We start from the raw sequence: 20,852 nt of genomic DNA, 5'->3' as shown, positions 1-20,852 counted from the left end.
TAAAGGATGGATATGGCACCTTCATACCATTCAGGAGTTATGAATTATCAGTGGTGTAAGGAGCTCTCAGTGGTTTATGTCCAACACAGACAAAACAAGTTGGATTTTTTGGACTAGGAAACCCCTCTGCTGCTGCTCAAACATCTCCTAATCTTCTTGCAAAGGTAGGAAGTAAAGCCTTGTAAGAAATATGATTCCCCAGCTCTCCTGCAAACAGTGGCAGTGTGAGCTTTATTCTCCCACCATTTACAATGTCATGGCTGGATTAAAGAAAATGAGGAGAATTGACCAGAACAAATTGCAAATGAGCAGGAGGAGAAGCCAGTGTGGCTGTTCACTGTGTGAATTGAACAAGTCACTGCTGGAGAATGACCTTATCCTCTAGGAAAACACACAGAAGGTTATTGCTTGTGCATTCATTTCCAATAGATTTTTTGGGAACCCCTACAGCGACCAGGAGATGATCACAGAAAATGTGTAACACTTCAGAAAATCAAATTCCCCCATATATTGAGTGAGTCCTACACTGAACTGCAGCCTGATACCTCTAGTCCTGATGAGGGTGTGCCACTTCAGCAGGGGCTGCAGAGCCAAATTCCTGACTCCAGAGCTGTCTTGGAGGAGATAATTTTGAATGCTCATTAGCAGAGTGCAAAATTCTCATGAGAAGCCACGGTGGAGAGTGTCTTGGAAGCATGGCAAATCCTGTCCCCTTTGGATGGGACTCATCTGACCTAAAAGTAACCAAATAAATGCCACACAACAGATCTGAAATCAACTGGGATGATCCCTACCTGGCAGTCTCCCTTGAGTATGGAATGGATCTTGGTAACTCATGGGATACCCAGATCTTCTGGATAAATTAGAGGGTTGGATCCCATTCACATAAAGCCAAGGAATTTTGGACAAACCTCATTACCCAGCGGAATCTGTCAAAAAATACACCCATGTCTTAGGCTCTGGAAGCTGGAAGTGGCTTTATACTTATCCACAAAGTGAATTTCTCCTGTTTTTTCCCAAAGACACTGCTAAAAATTTGGGTTTTCACGTCACCAAAAAAGCCATTTGGAAATGAAACATGGGTGTGCTTCTATTGAGACTCTGAAGGGTGCCTCACTTTCCTTTGAGGTAATACAGAAAGGAAAAATGTATTGCCAAGCATCTTCCATACATTTCCCTGACAGATTTTCTTGGTGAGTCATGGAACAAGCAGCTTTTGCAAGTTACTTCCTTTAAGAACTGGAGTGTATGAACCTAAGAGATTTCAGCTGCAGGATTACAGATTGAGCCAAACTTGCCTTATAGGTTCCTCTGCTCACTGAATTTAGCAATTAGGAAAGTATCCTGAATTTTTTCCTTAAAACTTTAGAAGAAACAGTGGCAGAGGATGACTCCACTTGGCCCCTCAGCACTGCATTTTCAGGTATGGAAATTCAAACTTAAAGTGAGCCAGGGGGGAAAATATTCTCCTTGAAAAATACTGATTAACCATTAAATTAATCATTAACAACACAAACTGCAGATGCCAGCATCCAGCTTTTCCACTACAGTTGTTTTCAGGTAAATGTGGCAGTAAATTGAGCAGGAAGACTCACATGAAGCTCTTATTGAGGATCCAAATGCAAAAAGATTGGCTAGAAGAAGCACCATTGATACCAAAGAATGATGTGGACAAGTATGTTCCCAATGATACATGGAAGAGATGCCACAAATCCATTCCCTTCATCCTCCCCACTTTTACCAGCTTCAGAAAGGGCCCTTTCTGTACCCACAGCTGTTCCTTGGTCACTTGGAAGAGCTTCACTATGTTGGTTGTCCAATGAGTCGGAAATGGGATTTTATCTGTCCTACCCTAAGAAATTCAAGATCACAGAATCATTGAATCACAGAGTATCTCAAGTTGGAAGGCATCCATGTGGATCCAGACCATGGGATCTGTGTGCAGTATATGGGATAAGAGTGAGCTGACAGCAGCAATCCACGATTTTGGCTTGCCAAGCTGAGAAGAATCTGCTAGAAGGATTTGAAGAGTGTCACCACAGTGGGCCATGGCCCCCAAGGATGGGGAAGCCTTGACTGGAAGGAAGAAGCACAACCAGAAGATAAAGATGAAGTGATGAAGGTCAGAGGAAGCAGCAGTGAGCTTCCTGAACAGAAGCGAGCTGGAGGACAATGTTGGTGAAGAACTCAGCGTAAACTGGCCCGAATCGCCTCCCGCCGGCACGGAGAGGGACGTGCCGAGGAGAACCGTGAGTGCAAAGTGCTTAAAGGCTGGGTCAGCAGTGGCAACCCCCGTGTGACAGGCACAGAGAGGCGGGAGCGACGTGCAGGGGAGCCGGTGGTGGGCGGGGGACAGGGCAGCCACCTCTGGCGGCCGCGTGGTTTCCTGAGCTCATCACGGCACCGCCCTGTTTCCTCACCAACGCTCTCTCCTCTTTCCTCACCAACGCTCTCTCCTCTTTCCTCACCAATGCTCTTTTTTTCCTCACCAACGCTCTCTCCGTGGCAAAAATGGGGTGGGTGAATTCCCTCCGCCCCAAGGAATACGCGCTGTGAATAACGGGTCAATTTTTATCTTTCACCTAAGGATTTTACCCAGTAGAGCCAGGCTATTTATTACAGCTTAAAGAACTACAAAACCTCTATTTGGATGGTGTAGATGGGTTTGGATGTGTGTCTATATTATACACACCCTCACATGGACATAGGCTATTATATATTTCTATAATATATAATATAGTATATAATACACACACACACACGCACGTGAGATACTCAAACACCTGAAATTCTCTTAAGTCATGGAATCAAAAGGCTCTTTGTTGAGGCTTGGGGGACACTCACTACATTTTCTATATAGACAACTTTGTACATACAAGTCGTAAAGTGCGTTAAAAAGCGCGTAAAATTTTCTATGTAGAAAACTATGTACATATAGCACACACATGTACTAAAACACTTGGAGTTAAGCCAAATTTCACCTTCATCTTCACATCCCCAATACCTACAATACAAAACCAGAATTCAAAAAAAACCCAAACCAACCAAACAGAAAAAACATAAGGAACCAAATAAAGAAAAAAATTCTAAAACCCAAGAGAGAGAAATGAATCAAGAAAGAAAATCAAACCCAAAAAACAGTCAACAGAAGCCTGGCACATGTAGAAAACATTGATTCACTTAGAGAACATAAAGAGGGTCATGTCCGAACCTCCTTTTTCTTAAAAACAAAACCAAACCCCTTTTGTTTGTCTGTTTGTTAGCTCTTATTGTTTGAGAAAAGTCACAGTAGCACTCTCACCTTGAACCAGAGTTTGGAACTTTGTTGTGTTTCTTTGTACAAAAGAAAAAACGGTTTAGGTTATGGAAAATAGTTGGGAAATTTGAGGTTGGAGAGAGGAGATAGAGAGAGAAACTGGAAGATTGCATAGTTGTGAACAGTGGCTTCTCATCAAGGTGAAAAAGTGCATCATCTGATAAAATAGCATTTGATTATTATTCTTTTTTGTTCGGTTCCATACTTTTTTTTTTTCCTCAGTCAACTGTACATGTCACACATGAAAAGGTATTTACAGCACACACACATGCTAACATTAAACGTCTGACACTGAGACAGCCATTCTTTAAAGGTTCCATCAGAGTTTGTTCCATGCAAATTTGTATTCTTTTTAAATACATTTTTTGCTACATCCTAAGACCACAGACTTGTCTAAGCCCATCTCATGTAATTTTGATCATTAGCAACACAAAAAGGGGAAAAGCACCACAATGGCTCGGTTTGATCACCAAACCTCTGCTTTGACTTCTTTCTCTTTTTAATTTTCATTCCTTCATCACTGCTGGTTGTTTGTTTTTAAATATATTTTTTTTCTCTTTGTTGTTGTCATTTGTTTACATTAATTTTCCAGAGATGGGAAAAAACAATTGACTTTTTATTTCTTTTAAAAAGTGTTCTTGAGGTAAGAGTTATGCTCAGAACCTGGGGCAGGCAGCAAAGCTTTCAAAAGCATTTGAGAAATGAGGTGTGAGGCCAAACACTGCCACCAACATCGTAAAATAACAATGAAACAAAAAAAACAAATAAAATTGAGATGAATATTCCATATTTCTGTCCCAGCTAAACCTTCCACCCTCTTTCCAACCCTCTGTCCTTTTCCAAAAATCACAAATGGAATGAAAATGAAATAAAAGCAACTTGGCACATTCCTTCTTGCACCAGCCAAATGAAAAAAGACAGGTGTTGTACATTAAAAAAGATATTTCAAAAGCTTTTCATGCTTGCTGCCTGTCTCAAGTGTATTTTAATATATGTCTGATCATTTACATTTATATAGGAAAGTCATATTGGTTACACTTTATACAGGATCACTTCATTTTTGTCCTCTTTTAACCTTTTCACTTTTTTTTTTTGTCTTTTGGATAATGAGTTGGTTATAATGATCTACAGTAAGGCTGCACAGGAAGAATACTGTGTGTTTTATTTTTTTTATCTCTAAGAACCAAAGTATATAAAATGAGGTTTGATTCTAGCACCTTTTACAGTATTATTGGTGTTGTTCCCTTTAGGAAAAAATATACCTTCACTCCACATCTGTTCTATCATCTCTCTCTACTTTCAGCAATACTTCAAAGGTAACAATAAGGGGATGATTGACCCAAACCAGCAGTCCTTTGACAAAAAAAAACCTCTCCCCTCTGAAGTCAGGCAGAACTGCTCGTGTGAGCAAAGCCTTTATCAGCTTCCCTCCTGCCTGCCAGCGCGGGCTGGGGCAGCGGCTCGCTCAACCAGCACGGAAAACCGAGCATCCAAAGAGGAAAAAAACCAAAAAAAACTCACCAATTTGCTGGGACAGCTGAGATGGAGAGGCTCGACAGCAGATGGATTTGCTCGGGGTGGAGGGAATAACACCACTTGCCACAAGGTGCAGAGGAAAAGGCAAGGATGCTGCCCTGGGATGCTCCCCTGGGATGTTCCCTGAATCACCCCATCATCCTCCTTCCATGGCAAGGGGAGACCTCCCCATCCCACGTGAGGAGGAAGATGTGGCCTGGCAGCATCCCCTGGGGAGATTTGGAGAAATTTTTAGAAATTTCTATGATGTGAAACAGCATCTTTCACTGAGAGCGTTTCTGGGAGTTGGGAGGGGAGAAGGAAGCTGGAAGAAAAAAAAAACATAGGAAGGAGAAGCTCCTTGCCAAAGTTGTAACATTTTACAGGATGTTGAGCTGTTGGTTTCACTCTAGCAGTGTTAATCCTGCAGGGGAATGGTCCATTCCCCAGACAGCGGCATCAGAACCTCAATTATATATATATAATTATAACTATAGCAATATATCTATCTAGCTATCTATATTTATATAAGTATACATTAAAGTCTGTTACTGCACTGGCACCTAATACAGAGGAAAAGTACTGGCGTTGCTGCTGGATACAAGTGGTTGCCTTGACTGGAGTCCTGTGAAGGGTGAGCACCACAAGGAAAGGCACCACGAGGCTTTGAGAGTTGAAATGTTGCTGCCCTAACATAGCCATCATCAACAAAAATAAAGATCTTGGTGGAGTTATGAGGGCAGGTGGGGCCAGGCTGAATTCTGGCCTTGCTGATGACAGAAAAAACAGAGTTTTCCCAGAAAAAAAATACTGGGGTTTACGCAGGGTGGCTGATGGTGAAATTGAGACCAGAGTTTGGTCTTTTAAGGGGCACGTTGATTTTGCGAGCTCTTACGTAGCACTTTGGAAACTTTTTAACAGCTTTCCTCAACTCAAACTCTTCATGCTGTGTTCAACATGCCTGCACCCATGGAAGAAAAGCAGGGTTGGACTTGGAGGGCTCAGGGAATAATCCAACACAAAGAGGGCACAGCCTGCCCTGGCTGCCTCCTGGGATGTGCTGGATGCCTTCAGCTCCCCCTAAACCAGGGGAAGTCGAAGGCGCTCAGCGAGTCTGATCTCATCCTTCTGCAGAGCCCTGCCCTGAATATCTCAATCTGTCACACCCCAGGAGCCCAGAGAATAAATTGTCCTGGACACAGGCAACAATTTTGATGGGTTGGCAGAAGTCCTGCCAGGCTGAGGCAGAGATGAAAGCTGCACCTGTCTGGTTTTCTGAGGTCTTAGCCCGTGCTTCTCATTCCCTCCTTACTCAATCAACATTTCCGCTGCGCTAAACTTTTGTGTTGGCCCTTGCTCTATTTCTTCTGCTCGTAAACTCACGCTCAAGCACATTACCCTCCAAGAAAACAGAGGAAGAGCTGGGAATAAGCCAGAGCACATCCTCAGAGCCCTCCTGCAAAACAAGAAGTTGCTGCAGACGTTGCCCATCCCCAGCGGGCTCCCTGCGCGTAAGGTCGTTGCTTGGCGATCGAAAAAAGGGAAAGAAGAGACTCGCAGGCACTCTATGCCAAGTTAAGAGCACAGGTTTTGCATCATGTTGACACCTGTCAGCCCATCCCATCTGCAAATCCCGAGCTCCTCCGACAGCTGCTGGCGAGCAGCCTGTCCCCAATGTTGGCGGCACCATGCCGCGTCAAGGACAAAACAACAAATTTGGCGGAAATTCGCTCACTGGATGGAGAAGAGGGGCAGGAATGCCCCTGGCCACTTCTGGCCAGCTCAGAGCAGGGGTTGGTGGCAGCCACGTGTCACCCAAGCATTGTGTGTGTGGCTTGCTGGCAGAAGCCAGGAATGGTGTTGGGACACCACTGTAGGGGACAAGCGGAGTTGCCCGCGGCAGGACTTGACCTAGTTCTCCTTGTTCATTCAGATCAACTTTTGGGGGTTTAATTTGGATCCCAGTCTTTCTAGGATTTGAGGAAGGCTGGCTCAGGTGCTGAAATGACCTAGCAAGAAGCCAGGCTCTCCCAGATGAGTTGAAAATCCTTGATCCTAACTGGGATGGATGGGCATCTAACCTACAAGCCACGCTGGGTCGGGGTGGCACTGGAAGAACACCTTCAGATGGAGAACCTGGGTTCAGAATGGGCTGAGTTTGGTTTATAAGGCAAATTCAAGGCATGGGCATGACCAAGCTTCAAGCTTAGTTAACAAAATAAAGTACTTTTTACTTGGAAAGCTTAGGCAATCATTCCTGCCTGATGCACCCGATGGAGAGGGTCTGGGGTGAGCAGAATTCTTCTTTGGAATTTTTTCAGCCAGACAGGATTTAGGGCAGGAAAATAAGACACAGGGATGCCTGTGGCATGAACTCTTGGGAATGCACCTGAGGACCCATTGGCTCTTTCCACCTCTGCTGTCTACAACTCCATGGCCCAACAGGACTGTGCTAAATCCGTGGTTTCTCAGTTGACTTCCATGGAGGTTTTCCACAAGGAGAGAGGGGCATTTCAGAGGATGGGGAAAAGAGCTTCCCAAAATCTTATTGTGACATTTCAGAACAATCTGCCTGGTTGTGTCTGCTGAGCCAAATGGGGAGGGAAGGAAGGTGACACGATGGATTTGTCCTGCTCTGCCCACCACCACCACAGTCCCAGACCACTTTTGATGTTAATGTCTGGAAGCGCATCACCAACATTGTTTAAATAATCCTTCCATCACCCTTGTGAGGCAACCTTTATCTCTCCCAGTTTACAGATGAAACATGGAGCAAAAAAATCCCAAAATCCCCAGGTTAAGCCCTATCAACTTATTTTTACCACTTTGTAGTGATTGTGGAATTTGTTCTCCTTGAATAAGGTTTATTTGAGCCATCAAGTGCCAGAGTGTTTTCCAGGTTTTGACTGTTCACGAGTTCCAGTAGTGATTAGTCAAATTTCAATGTTTATGGGAAAAGTGGCACTTCTGCAATAGAAGTATTTAAATTGTGCTATTCTCTGTGGCTGTGCCAATTTTCCAGTACTATCAAAATTCACTAATCAAAAACTCTCCTAGGATGACAGCTCATTTGAGAGGTTTCTGTGGACTTTTGGGATTCCTTTCAATCAGAAGAGTTTGCAAGAAGTAGGATTGACAAAGAACTTTAAATGCACATTGCAACACCTGGGGTAAGCATGGCAGAGATCCAGGGGTGGAGATGGCAACAGACTGACTGTTCCCAAACCACATGCCCTGGAAAACCAATGGCACCAGGGAGCATCTTACACCTGCAGCAGACACAACCCTAACATCCTCTTGGCTTTCCCAGCCATGGCAGAGATGGAGAGAGAATGGGGATCTTCAGGCACCATGATTTTCTAAACAAATCAAAAAATATTCACACCACAGGATGGGCATTTCCTTGCAATCAGGAAGTCATTCAAAGCTGTTCAAAATATAGAGCCTTCCTGTGATAATTCTGGTTTCAGGGGGACAGCTCCGCCATGGAGCATGCTATCAGATTCCCAAGCATATCCCTGTTACTCTGGAACAAGGAACATACAGAAAACCAGGCAAGAACCTCACCCCACCTGTTTTCTCATCCTGTTTTCTTAATGGATGGCCACATCAGATTTAGTGGAATGGTCCCAACTTGGCTCAGTGACAGGAGTCACCAAACCAAGATGTGAAATAGTCCTTCCCTGAGTAAATAAAACACTTTTAAAAATAATTCCCATTCCTCATTGGAACAAAAGGCTGGAATGGTAAAAGTCTGCAGAGCAGAAACAGTAGCCAGAACCATTGTTTTCTTCTGGTAGGAAAATATTTTCCATGGAAACCCCCTCAAGTTTTGGATCTGTTTTGAGAGGGGACATATTTTGTAGCTAATGGAAAACGTTGATATGCAAACTAAAATCTCTTTCCTGTCACTCTCCCTACACAGAAAAGATGGGAGACAAAGGGATTTGGCTGTGATACCTATTTAGACCCTCCTTCAGAAAACACACATCACAGCTCTCCTCCAAATGACTGCAATTACATCCAATTTAAGGCTTGTTTAATTGCTCGAGTAGTTCTGGGAAGTCTAGGGATAAGTGCAAACCAGTCCACTTTCCCTACTTCTTATCCATCACGAATTTGTTGGCTGACACTGAGATTTCAGTGATGATTTTAAAAAAGAAGCAGGTTATATGGGAATGCTGTGAAATTGAAGAAATTCAAGGGGGTTGCCTTGGGAGCACTTTGTCGTTACTCTCACAGTGCCAGCTCATAGAATCAGAATATCCTGAGCTGGAAGGGACCCACAAGGATCATGGAAGTCCAACCCCTGGCCCTGCATGGGATGACCCCAAGAATGACCGAGCTGAAGTCGGGAGGCTTCAGCTTCAGGCTGCTGAAATTCCTGCGGGCGCGCGTCCCCGCGTGCACTCGCGTGCCCTCCGAAACTGAAACCAAGCCCTCAAGAGAACAGATTGCAGGTGTAATCAGCTGGCATTTGTCCTGCATCTTCCCTAGTTAGGAAGGAACTGTGTTTGCTTTTAGAGTGAAGGAAGAGGAAAAGCGGGGGCGGATGCAGGTGGCGTTCAGCTGGGGCTGAGGGGAGGAGGTTCTGGCACTGGCAGCCAGTTTTATTGGTAAATACAGCTAGAAAGGAAAATATGAGCTGCTTGTCCTTGTGACTGATGAACGGGAATGACATCTGGAGGCAAAACAATAATCATTCCCTTCGAGTGGCATTTGGCATTTTGAATTTTAAGGGCTTGAAATCAGATTTGGAGGGTTTGCTCCCTGCAAAGGAGGGTCCTGTTTGCTGTGTGTGTTGTGACAGGGCTGTTCTCATTGCAGTGCTGATACTGGTGAAAGGAGAAACCATCTCTTCCTCAGCTAAAGCCAGGGATTACAAAGCCCCTATAGAGATCAGGGTTAGGCTACACTCATATGGCTGCTCTTGGAAAGATACTCCTGCTTTCACCCAAGTTTTTCCAGGGTTTTGACAAACTCTACAGCCTCAAAGATGAAATCTATTGTCACAGTTGAAGAAAAAGACCAATGGGGCCCTGTTTGGGCTCCCCAACACCAGTGGAAATGACTGCTTTTAGCATAGATAGTGTAAGGAGGCACCTGGCCATCAGTGGAGCTCTGCTGATTTATCCTGATGCTGCGTTTGGCCCTCGTGTTTGGTCTGATTTTGGCTTCCAAATTTCTTAAGAAGTGGAAGATCAGGTGGGACAGCATTTCCTCAGGACGTTAAGCTTCTGATGGTCTTTTAATTAAAAAAAAAAAAAAAAGCCCCTACAAGGAATGTTTATTTCAACCCTGCTTGCAAATCCCAAATTGCTAGCACCTCTCACCAGGAATGACCTTCCTCATCTCGAAAAAGCCCTTTGGAATTCACAATGTGTTCATATATATATTAAAACATATATACTGCTGCAGTAACATGGCATGTATGCTCACCTATATTTCCACAGGACTGGGGATATAGACTCAGACATACATGTTGATTAATCCCTTTAATCCTGAAAATTCATAGGCACCCACTTCACTTCAGGCTTAATATATAGTAGGAGGAATTCTCTCTCTTCCTGCTGTTTTACTCTTGCTGCTGAAGTGGTTCATACCAAAACAAGTGGGTGCAAGCACAGCCAGGTGGTTTCCCTGTTAAACACCACAATTTCAGGAGAATTAAAGGGTGATTTATCAATAATGCGAACTTCTTGTCTTTTTTTTTTTTTAAATATATATATATAATGCCCTCAATACCTTATAGGCTATATCCTATTTAATTCCACGAGATGGGCGACAACGAGCTTTGAAAGCAGTCTGCACCTACATCTTTTTGCTCTACCAGATAAACATGAGACTTTAATTGCTTTCAAAACCACACTTGCCCTCTCTCTGCCCTCTCAGTCCACCCCTGTTCAAGACACAGATGTGTGGTGCTTTTTAGGACAAAGAGGGAATATCTGTTTGTTGGCCAGCATTTGGTTGGGTCAAACAAAGCAGTTAGCATAGCACCGAAGGAGTTACATTGCTGTTTTTTTCCCAACTTCAATCCTTTTTTTTTTTTTTTTTTTCTATTTTTTGGAACAGAAGCAGTAAAAAGAACCCAGAAGCACCAAGCTGAGTGCTTAAAACAGGGCAAAGAAACAGCTGGGGAGAAGGAAGGGGAAGGAGCAGACCCAAAGCCAATGCAGATGAGTGATGGCCCATCTGCAGGAGTGGGGCTTCCAAATTTGCTCTGCCCCAACAGGAAGATGTGCAGCTGCCTGGAAATTCAGGTGGAAGAGCCTGGCCCCTGGAGCCAGAAGATTTTGAAGTCCCTCCCCATGGTGGATACAGGGAAGGGACAGGGAAGGTACGTGGCAGACCAAGCCAGAGCTTCCTTCTTGCTTCATGCAAGGCAAGTCTTGGGCTAGAGAAGACAACAGCCACCTGAAACACCCCCCAGAGATCCCAAACCAGGCTCCACAGTCTTTACCCAGGACAGAAAAGGAGACCCAACAACAAAACCCAGGAGTTTTGCCTGAGTAAAGAGTGTGAGCAGACTTCACAAAGCATCTCTACAAGGGAGAAGGGAGTCCTGCCTGGCATTGCATTCCCACCAGAGACATCATAGAACGGTCAGGACACTTAGACAATAAAAACACGAAAAAAACCCTAAACCCCAGGCTTTCTACCACACATTTTTCCCTTCTGAATCATCTGACCAGTGGTGACATTTGGAGCAATGAACTGGATCCCTTCCCTCGTTCTAAAGAGAGTTTATCCTGGCTTTCACCTGAGTGGCTTGGGGCTCAACCAGGGACGAATCCACCTCGATGGACACGGAACCAACAGCCAAAACTCCCACAGGTGGCAAGGGAAGTTTTGTCTGCAGGAGGACAGTGAAGGCAGCCTGGTCTGGTCTCTCTAGATGTGGCACAGGTTTTTTTTTCTCCAGGAAAGCGGGGACTTCGGGAAGAGTTGCACGGGAGCAGCGTTGGGTCTATTTTATCCTTTCACATCCCACCTTCGCCCTTCGTGTAAGGAAACAGTTCAAAAACCAAAAGAAAAAAAAAGCCACTGTACAACCAAGTAAACTGCAATTATTGTGCTGTCTTAGGCAGTCAAGGAACTTAAAAGGCAAAAACAGAAAGGAAAAAAAAGATATTTTTTCACGTGTTTATCAGTTGAGACACTAATTTTCCCATGCCTACAAGAGTCCTCAGCAATACCAGCCTCCCAAATAAGGTCCAGGCTATTCCAAAACAGCGTGAGCAAATTTTTCACTGTATTCAGATGGAAGCTGATGACTGAAAGATTAGTGCACATTTAACCGTGGCTGATGAGAGCAACTTTTAAAGAAATTCAAGTATTCATCAGTAATCTGTTCGGTTCAGAAATACTTTTGTCATCTTTAGTTTCAAGTTTTCAGAAAGAGCAAGGAAAAGGGAAAGGTCACCTGTTGTGTAAGAAAATAATATTGCAAATAGTGCTGTTACATTTGACCAGGAAAGCAAGGCTGTCCAGTTGGCGCACAACAATTTTCTCCGTTCCTTGCTTTTGGGGAGAGAAAAGACTTCAAACCACTTTCTCAAGACATGCACCAGCAGTTTTTCCTTCTGCCTGTTGTAACCCACCCCTTCACTGCTCATCCCCCAGAACAGCACAAACCCAGCAAGAATGAAATTTTCACGGCGCACTTCCAGCACCTCTCACACGCGTTAACTTAAGCCTCACAACACCCCTGTGAGGTAGGTAAATATTATTATACCCATGTACAGATGGGTAAACTGTAGGCACAGAAAGGTTAAATCACTTGCCCAAGGTTACACAGCAACTTCGTGGCAGAGCTGGGGTCGAAACCCAGGAGGACTGTCACCCAAAATTCTGCAATGACTTTTAGACCGTGGCCACTTTCTACGCTCTCTGTAAGAGACCATCTGACAAACACAGCATTGCACAAATCCAATTAACTCCGCGCATTACAAAGTGCCTGGCTTTCAAACATTTGCCTTGCTGCATGTGTCCCAAAGGAATGGGGAGGGCACAGAAAGGTTTATGCTCTCAAATAAATTTTTTTTTTTTTTCCGTTTGCAGGGCTTGGTTTTGTTTCGTGTTTAGGTTTTTAATATATGACGAGAAATGGTATCCACATTATTTTATCAACAACATCGCTTTCCAAGTGGGTTCTGTGCATGTCTGAATATACATTGAGGTCCAGATGGTTTATGCAGATTTATTTTAATAGCCACCAATTGCCTCCCTCCTCATCAGCGAAGAGCCAGTGGAACATATGCAGCAGTCTGCCATCTCATTTTCCCGTTTTTCTCATTCTCCCACTGCCTGAGCTTCAAGTAAGGAACAAGGGTTGAACACAGGCAATACCCAGCACAGCAGGAAAGCTCCTCCCTTTCTTCACACCACACCTCGACAGGAAAGAGTCACCACGCTGTTACGCCCAAGTTCAAACACAACAGAACAATGAAGCGATTCTGAACGTGCTCATGGAGAATTAAGCGGATTGCAACAATCTCTAGCGGTACCCAAAGGTCTGGAAATGCGTTCTGCACACAGTGAAAGGTTTGCCCACGTCTATTTGGGATAGCCTCAAATCTCCTCGTTCAAACCAGGCTGAGATTCTCTGCACCAGAATACACCTGAGCTCCAAGGAAAAAAATAAAACCAGCAATCATAACCCTGGGAAAGCACCGTCCCCAAAGCCCCCAGGGCTTGAGACAACTGCCAAAAGAACAGCATGCAAGCTCCAGCAAGCAAAGGGTCCACAAGGGAGTTCACATCATCCCTACCGTCCTACACCAGCCACCTCAGCTTCTGTGGGGATTGGCATAGACCTTATTTTGTCACGGTTGTTTGGGTTTTTGTTTTCTGGTGGGTTTTCTTTTGCAGGACCACATTTGTTCTGAACAGAACCCAGAGAAAAGCAAACCAAATAAAAGAAGGAAAAATCCTAGGAAAGCCTGTCTCCACAATTTTCCGCTGACTCCGGCAGCTTCCAAATTGTCTCCTGCCCAAGCTGCCCAGCAAGCAGGCACTAAAAGGTTTTGCAAATGCACAGTAGTAAGTTTTCCTTTTCAAAGCACCTCTGAGCTTCAATGAAATCATGCTGGACTAACCTCAGACCACATTTTCTTCAGGAGGTTTAGTCATGCTGCAGGTGACACGTGTGACATGCAGGGGAGAGGGGTGGGATAAATTGTGAAGTGAATCTTGTGTGTACAAAAACATACCTGAAGAGCAGGGGGTGATTGCACTCTGAAAGTCAATAGTGATGCTCCTCACGTGAGCCAGGTTTTTAGCAGACCATTCACTAAAGCTTGGAATTAATTTTGCCCTGTTTCATCCAGCCAGCCTTAAATAAAAACACATGCAAATGACTTTTGGCAGGTGCACAAAAGGACGGGGTGAAGCAGAGAATTAGCTCCAATCCCAAACACTGAAAATATATATATTTACACTTGAAATGGGTGTCTCACTTGCACTTTGCACTGGTTATTATTCACCATTGGCTCCTCTTCTGCAGCTCAGGTTGGATTTGCTGCAGATGAAAAATGCCTCGTGTGGGTGGCAAAGCATGACAAGGGCATGGGCAGGGACCTTGTGATTCTGTGTTTCCACCGTTGATTTGGTCTGGTCTGAATGATTCCTGTCTCCAAATTAGCTGCCTATGGATGTGTAACACTATCACAGTAAACATGCCATCCATCTGACATGGATGGAGGGATGGATGGGTTGACATCTGAGCCATAAAAGTGACGCAGTTTGCAAAACAACCTCAGCAAAAGGAACAAAGCGAACTGAAAAATAACTTGTCCATTGATTCAGGCAGAAAACAGAAAAATGCCAGATCAGAGCTGGTGTACTCCACCACGTCCTGCATCCCGGTCTGTGGCGTGGAGTTACATCTTTTTCAGGAAATTAAGCACTTCCAGGATCCATTCTGGCCATGAAGCCAACTGAGTAGTGCTGGCCCCATCCTGACTCCTGAAATCGTTCGCCCCTGATAAGGAGCAGCTGCATCCAAGCTGCCAGCTGGGGACAGTCTGGACAATGCCAAACCTAGGCAAGCTGTGCCTGAGCCCAGGGCTCCTTGGAGTGGGTCAAAACCGTGCCAGGGAAGGTTTGAACAATAACAGTCGGGATGGTGGAGCCCTCGTGCCTCGGCGTTGTCCTGGCATGGCACAGCTGGTTGGTTTAGATGAGCCCAGGGTGAATCCAGCACCACAAATGTGCCAGAGAAGTTGCCCACCAATCTTCTGATGTCAATAACTACACACTCAACCTTCTCCATGGCAGTTTGAAAAGCTCCTCATGCAGTTTCTTCTGGTCCAAAGGTGGGATGTGGTATAAAAAAGGCACCGGGGAAAAGCTGAGGAGTTAAAATCAAAGTGAAACCAAAACAAGTCGCTGACCATCCTGCAAAGCGCACACCAAAAATACAAAGGGCAAAAAAAATACAACAGGAGAAGAGGATGAGACTCAGCACTGGGATTAGTACCAATAGAGAGCTAGGGTAGTTTTCCACCCTGAGCTTTTGGCTTGGCAAAAGGCGCTGTTTGGCAACAAGATCACAGGAAATCCCAAAAGGAAAAGGTCACCACCCCAAACTGTCCTCTAGGAACACGTTGGGAGTAGTGGCAGAGCACGAGCTTTACGTTAAGGCTGTAATGAAGTCCTGGAAAAAGAAATAGTTCTTCAGGGACGACAGAGGCTCTCCCTGGAAATCCTTTGCTAAATGAAGATGCTGATGGAAATCATTCAAAGAAAGGAGAAGCAGAGGCAGAAAGTTTATGCAAGTGATGACACAGTCTCAACTCGCAGTGCAGGCACCTGCCTTTGTTGTCATCCACACTACGAGCCACGAAGGAGGAGGACTTTGGAACAGGGATGTGTCAAGCCCTTGGTTAAGCTGGTTTGGTTGTGAGAAGTTAGCACTGCATTGAGAAGTAAGGACACTTCCAGAGTGTTGTGCCCCTCTGCCCCTAGCACGGGGCGGAGGCGCCGGCTGTTGGTGTGGTGGTGTGGAGTAAGATCCCGTTCCTGAGGGAAGGCAGGCTGGAGTTGCTCCTGAGAGGCAACACTGAAGGGTCTCCTCCTCCTGGCACCTGGTGGCCGTGCCTTGGCTCGTTGTCACTGTCCTGGTGGGAAGGGTCAGTGATCAGCACCACGTTTCCAAGGTTGACGAGTTTGGGGAGCAGGACCTTCTTTTTGAAAACGGGAATGCCACCTCCTGGGAAAAACGGTCCCTGAGGAACAGCAGGGCTGTTTGCCATCCATTCCTTTCTCATGCTTTGGCCACGGAAATGCGGGTGTGAGGAAAAGAGCTCTTCATGCAAGGGCCAGCGTGGGGAATTAGATCAAGATAAGTCTACACTAACGTTAAAGGCAAGTCAAAAGAAAGTTCTGGAAGGAGAAATGCGGGTCTGTAGCTGGAGGATGGGCACCTCCATGTTTTTAGGACTCAGCTAGTTCACTTCACAAATTACCTCTTTTTATGGAGACAGCACACTGATCAGGGGAGAAAAAGGGTGAAATGTTAGTAGGACACTTGAGAAGGAGCTGGCTGTGGGGCACAGACAATGGAGAAGGGAAATGAAAGCTTTTCACAAATATATATCAGTTCATGTGTACATATATATATATATATTTAAATGCATTTATGTGCACAGCAAACAAGGGACTGGGGAGTTAGAAAGGGGATGACGAGACCAAATCCCTCCCTTTGCATGAAAATGTGACCATCACATTGGTTGTAATCAGAGCCCAGAAACATCTGCCTGAAATGGAGTTTGACTGGGAATTACAGTACCAGTGACAATTTGGCTTTGTATAAACTTTGCCATGTGTCTATAGTTTGGCGTGAAGGAGTCCTGCCCTCCTTGAAAGGGACAGACACCAGTTAAAAGTTTGCTTTACAAAACAAAATGAAACAACTGAAGAAACCCCAACGTTTTCTCAGAACACTGCAAAGGATCACTGATTGAAAAAAATGTTTCTCTTCAGGTATATTCAGGCGAAGAAAGCATTCAGCTTCTTTAAACTGTTATATAAAATTGGTACTAGTTTCTTTAAATACTATCATAATTAAAAAAACCAACTGATTCCTGAAATTAAAAAAAGAAATCATAATCATAATTAAAAAATATCCCCCCGTGCTGATCTTCTCTTCAGAATAGGTCAGCATGGGAGTTTTGCACCCTAGACAGTTACAGTATTTCTGGAATAAAAAATTGCAATTACACACAGAAAATACTACAGCATTCACTTAAAAATATCTCATTTTGTTGTTGTTGTTTTTCCCCTCCCAAGCAGAGGGATGGTGGGATTGAAAAGATGCCCTGAAACGGGAATATTCCTTTAAAGGAGCAATACTCTCAAAACGGAAAAAAGGGTGTCGGATAGACGCAAACCCGGTGATTTTTGAAAAAAAAACCAAAAAAACCAAGAGATTCCAGCACAGAAACAGAATCCGAGAGAGATGAGAATGTTCAGACACCGAGCGGGTTATTTGGAAATGTCAAAGACAACCCCACAGCCGTCTGGGCTTTGCCAGCTTCGGAGGTGGCAGCATCTCCTGGCGGTGGAAGGCTAAGCTAAACCACGGCGCTCTCGCCACGCTCTTGGATTTCCTCTGGTTGTTGTTTCTCGCCATGTACTTACAGTAGAGGGTGACACGAGACAGTTTTTATCAGCAGTTCCCCACACGTAACCGAGTCGAAGAATTTTCTCAGCTAAATCACAACAACAACATCAACGAAAATACAAAGCACCAAATCATCTCGAGACGTGAGTCAGTTTTACAGGTTATTACCGTTTGAAGAAGTTTTGTTGGTTGTTTTGTTGTTGTTTGTTTTTGTGTTTTTTTGTGTTTTTGTTTTTTTTTTTTTTTTATCCCGACTTTTCATGTTTTGTTTTCCTTAAAAACAAAACAGAAACAAAACAGAAAATCAAAACCCAAAAATCCCCAAAATGGAACGAAGGATGCTTTACAATCACTTTAAGGCTCGCACTGAATGAGACATGACAGGTCTTACACGAGATTACAAATAATACATGTATGCCTTTCACAGCCTTAAAATGATACAGTAGGTCAAATTATTTTGCCAGTCACTGATCAAGTATTGTGCCTTTAAATTGACTCGCTTTTTGCTACCATGCTGAGTTTTATTATTACTGAAATAATTATTAGATATGTGGAAATGTACTTTCGGATCATGGTTTTGGTTTCTAATTTTGATAATTTCTCATTTTCCAGAAATCAAGGTGGCAGGCCTTATTCTGGGCTCAGCCTGTTGGTATTTGCTCCACTGGAGACAGTGGGGCTTTAGCACGAGCAGTTGTTGGGAACAAGATCGGATTCTGTATTTTCACACTGATCACAATCCCACCTTTGCACAGGATCCATTTCCACAAGGAAAACGGTTCCGGGGTGGGGTCAGCTTTATAACACAACTCGGTCAAGGCTTGGCCCAATGGTGTTATAAATTCCTTGCCAAATTATCTTACAGACCTGATTTTGTCTTTCAGCTGTTGGAAAAATCAAACTCCATTGGGGTTGTCTTGGCTTTGCTTTCTTATCTTTGCTTTCTTATCTTTAGACATTTGGAGGGGTTTTACTACTAAATCCAATAAGAGCAACAGTATTTTTTTTAAATTTACATTTCTCTCTTTTGTTGTTGTTAATTTTTTAATTTTAAGGTTTGCATTTCAGTTGGATGGTTGGTTTTTCTTTTGTTTTTTTGTTTTTTTCTTTTTTTTTCCTGGCATATAATCATCAAAGAGTTTTGCATGAGAAAGGTGACAGTACTTAATGAAACTCAGCACCTAAGGGCATAAGGCAGTTGTAGGTTTGTTTGTTTGTTTTTTTTTTTATTTTTCAATCAGCACCAATCCCATAAATAATGTTCTACACTTGGTGTACGGTATAAAACTGATGTGGAGATGCCTCCTTCTCCACCTGTGAATCCTAGGTGTGGAAGTTGAAATACTGTTTCTTGTGTGTAAAAAACAAAAGAAAAGTTTTTCTTTTTGTTTTTACTTACAAAACATAGAGAATATCTTTTTTTTTTTTTTATACATACAGCAACCAGAAAGAAAGCTTATCTGAAGGTTTGTGTTTGTTTCATGATCTGTGTTTACCGTAAACAAAAATAAGGTCCCCTCTTTTACTTTTGCTTTTAAGGAGCTTTAAAGTGAAGATTCATATTGTAGCAACTCATATAAGAGAGGTCCATCTCTATACCTAATACCTACAGCTGTGGGGGTGACATATTGGAGGATGTTGATAGTTCTTCTTAACCTCCTGTCTACAAAATGAGCATCCCAGGCAGGATATCTTTTTCTTGGGATGTCAATCTTAATGAGAGGCCCCTCGGGGGGGTAGGGTCGCCCAGATGGAGTAGATGGTACCATTGCTCTCACCTGGAAAACGGGCAAGCAAGTGTCAGCTGTGAGTTCCTCCTGTTGCTCCGTGACCGCTCTGGTGGGCGTAGCCTGGGCCCCCCGGTACCCAGGGGTTTGGGGCGCCATGGGCTCAACATCGGGGGGCAGAGGAATGCCCCAGAGCAGCTCGGCGCAACAGGAGCTGGCAAAGATCTTAGCTCTTGGCCCCATGGGATGCAGCACACCATAATATAACAGCATCAAAGCTATCCCAGCAGCAAAGCTAAGAAAGACACAACACAGTGCTGGCACGGCATAGGAGTCAGTGGTGTCAGGATCTCTGTAAAAATACCAAAGGAGCGTCAAGGCAGCGTTCTCCGTCAGGACCACCGTGTAATACGCAAACATTCGGTATCGAGTCCGCCCTTCCTTGACATTAAACCAGCAGAAAATGTACACAATCCCTACCACCATGTTGAAGAGGATCTCCTCCCACTTAGACATGCAGAAATCTGTCCCACCATGGATGATCCAGAAAGCCATGGCACACCAATGGACCACTACAAAGATCCCAAAGTAGAGCTGGAAGATGGAAGCAAAGAGAGCAAAAGAAATAACTCGGGATGAGATGGTGAAGAGGCGCCAGAAGAGATGGATGAGGGCCCCTCTGTAGCTCATACTCTTCTTGTCGTCCCTAGAGTCCCGAAGAAGCTTGTGATAGGAGGCTAGCACCCAAGCCAGGGACATCAGGGAGGCCACAGAGGACACACCTGCCGGAAGACACACAGATCCACTGAGTTAGACAGGAGCTTTGGTGGAAAACATCATCTGCTCACTACATTATTGCATCTGGGGCAGGCTCGGGAGCCTGAAGGTTCAACTCACGTCAGGTTGTCCTTACAGTCTGGAGGAGAGAAATACAGAGATATCAGTGTGGGAATTGGAAATGGTGATGTTTTCAGGAGTTCTCTGACTCCTTTCTCCCTGTCTTCCCAAGCCACCAGATCAGCCACCCCACCCCAGCTGTTCCAGTAGGGAACAGCCTCTGTGCCCATCCTGACTGGATCCACATTTGAAAGTTTGAAATCCAGATCTCATCTAAATGCTGAAGCCCAAGTGTGAAAGTTGCTTTCTTGGAGAGCAGAATCTCTCTCGGAATGCACCACGACAAGAGCAGGACACCTGCGTTCCCTGTAACTGCATGGATTCTTTTATATTCTAAAATACTTTATTTTAAGCAACATTCCCATTGATTCTTACTCAGGAATCCCCATTTGCATTTGCCTTTCACTAAAACAAGGTTTTTCTCCCATGCAGACAAACATAAATGCAGGGAGCAGCAAGACTCCTCAATACCCATGAAAGGGTCCCAGAACAAAGGATCTGACCTCTCCAGTAAATCCCCTTGTTTCCAGGATGGACCCAAGACCTGTACTGGAGGTAGCTCTTCTCCAGTCTTGTCTCCAAGTCACAGTTTGTCAGGGAGGGCACAGCCTGCACTGGGCTCACCCAACACATCCCCCTGCACCCTGACATGGGGCAGAAGCTCCCTTGATATTCCAAAGAGTTCTGCTCTTATTCTCCATCCCAACCAATACTTAAACAATTTATTTCCTCCAGAAGATAAAGTAGTGGCCCCAGCACACCTGAGAGG

At 44.4% G+C, this 20,852-nt stretch overlaps 1 protein-coding gene across 1 annotated transcript in view; it reads right to left on the bottom strand.

Moving 5' to 3' along the window:
• Positions 1-17,713: 17,713 nt before the first annotated feature.
• The window catches only part of XKR6 (XK related 6), a 163,720-nt gene continuing 160,581 nt past the window's right edge, over positions 17,714-20,852 (bottom strand). The window contains exon 3 of the mRNA XM_033056155.1: positions 17,714-19,968. Coding sequence (XP_032912046.1) covers positions 19,004-19,968 — 965 coding nt within the window. The 3' untranslated portion in view covers positions 17,714-19,003. The remainder of the gene's footprint in view (positions 19,969-20,852) is intronic.

The sequence above is a fragment of the Catharus ustulatus genome, chromosome 3, assembly GCF_009819885.2.
Source record: "Catharus ustulatus isolate bCatUst1 chromosome 3, bCatUst1.pri.v2, whole genome shotgun sequence".
Taxonomy (NCBI): Eukaryota; Metazoa; Chordata; class Aves; order Passeriformes; family Turdidae; genus Catharus; species Catharus ustulatus.
The sequence above is the reverse complement of the archived record's forward strand: the minus strand, read 5'-3'. Positions and strand labels throughout refer to the sequence as shown.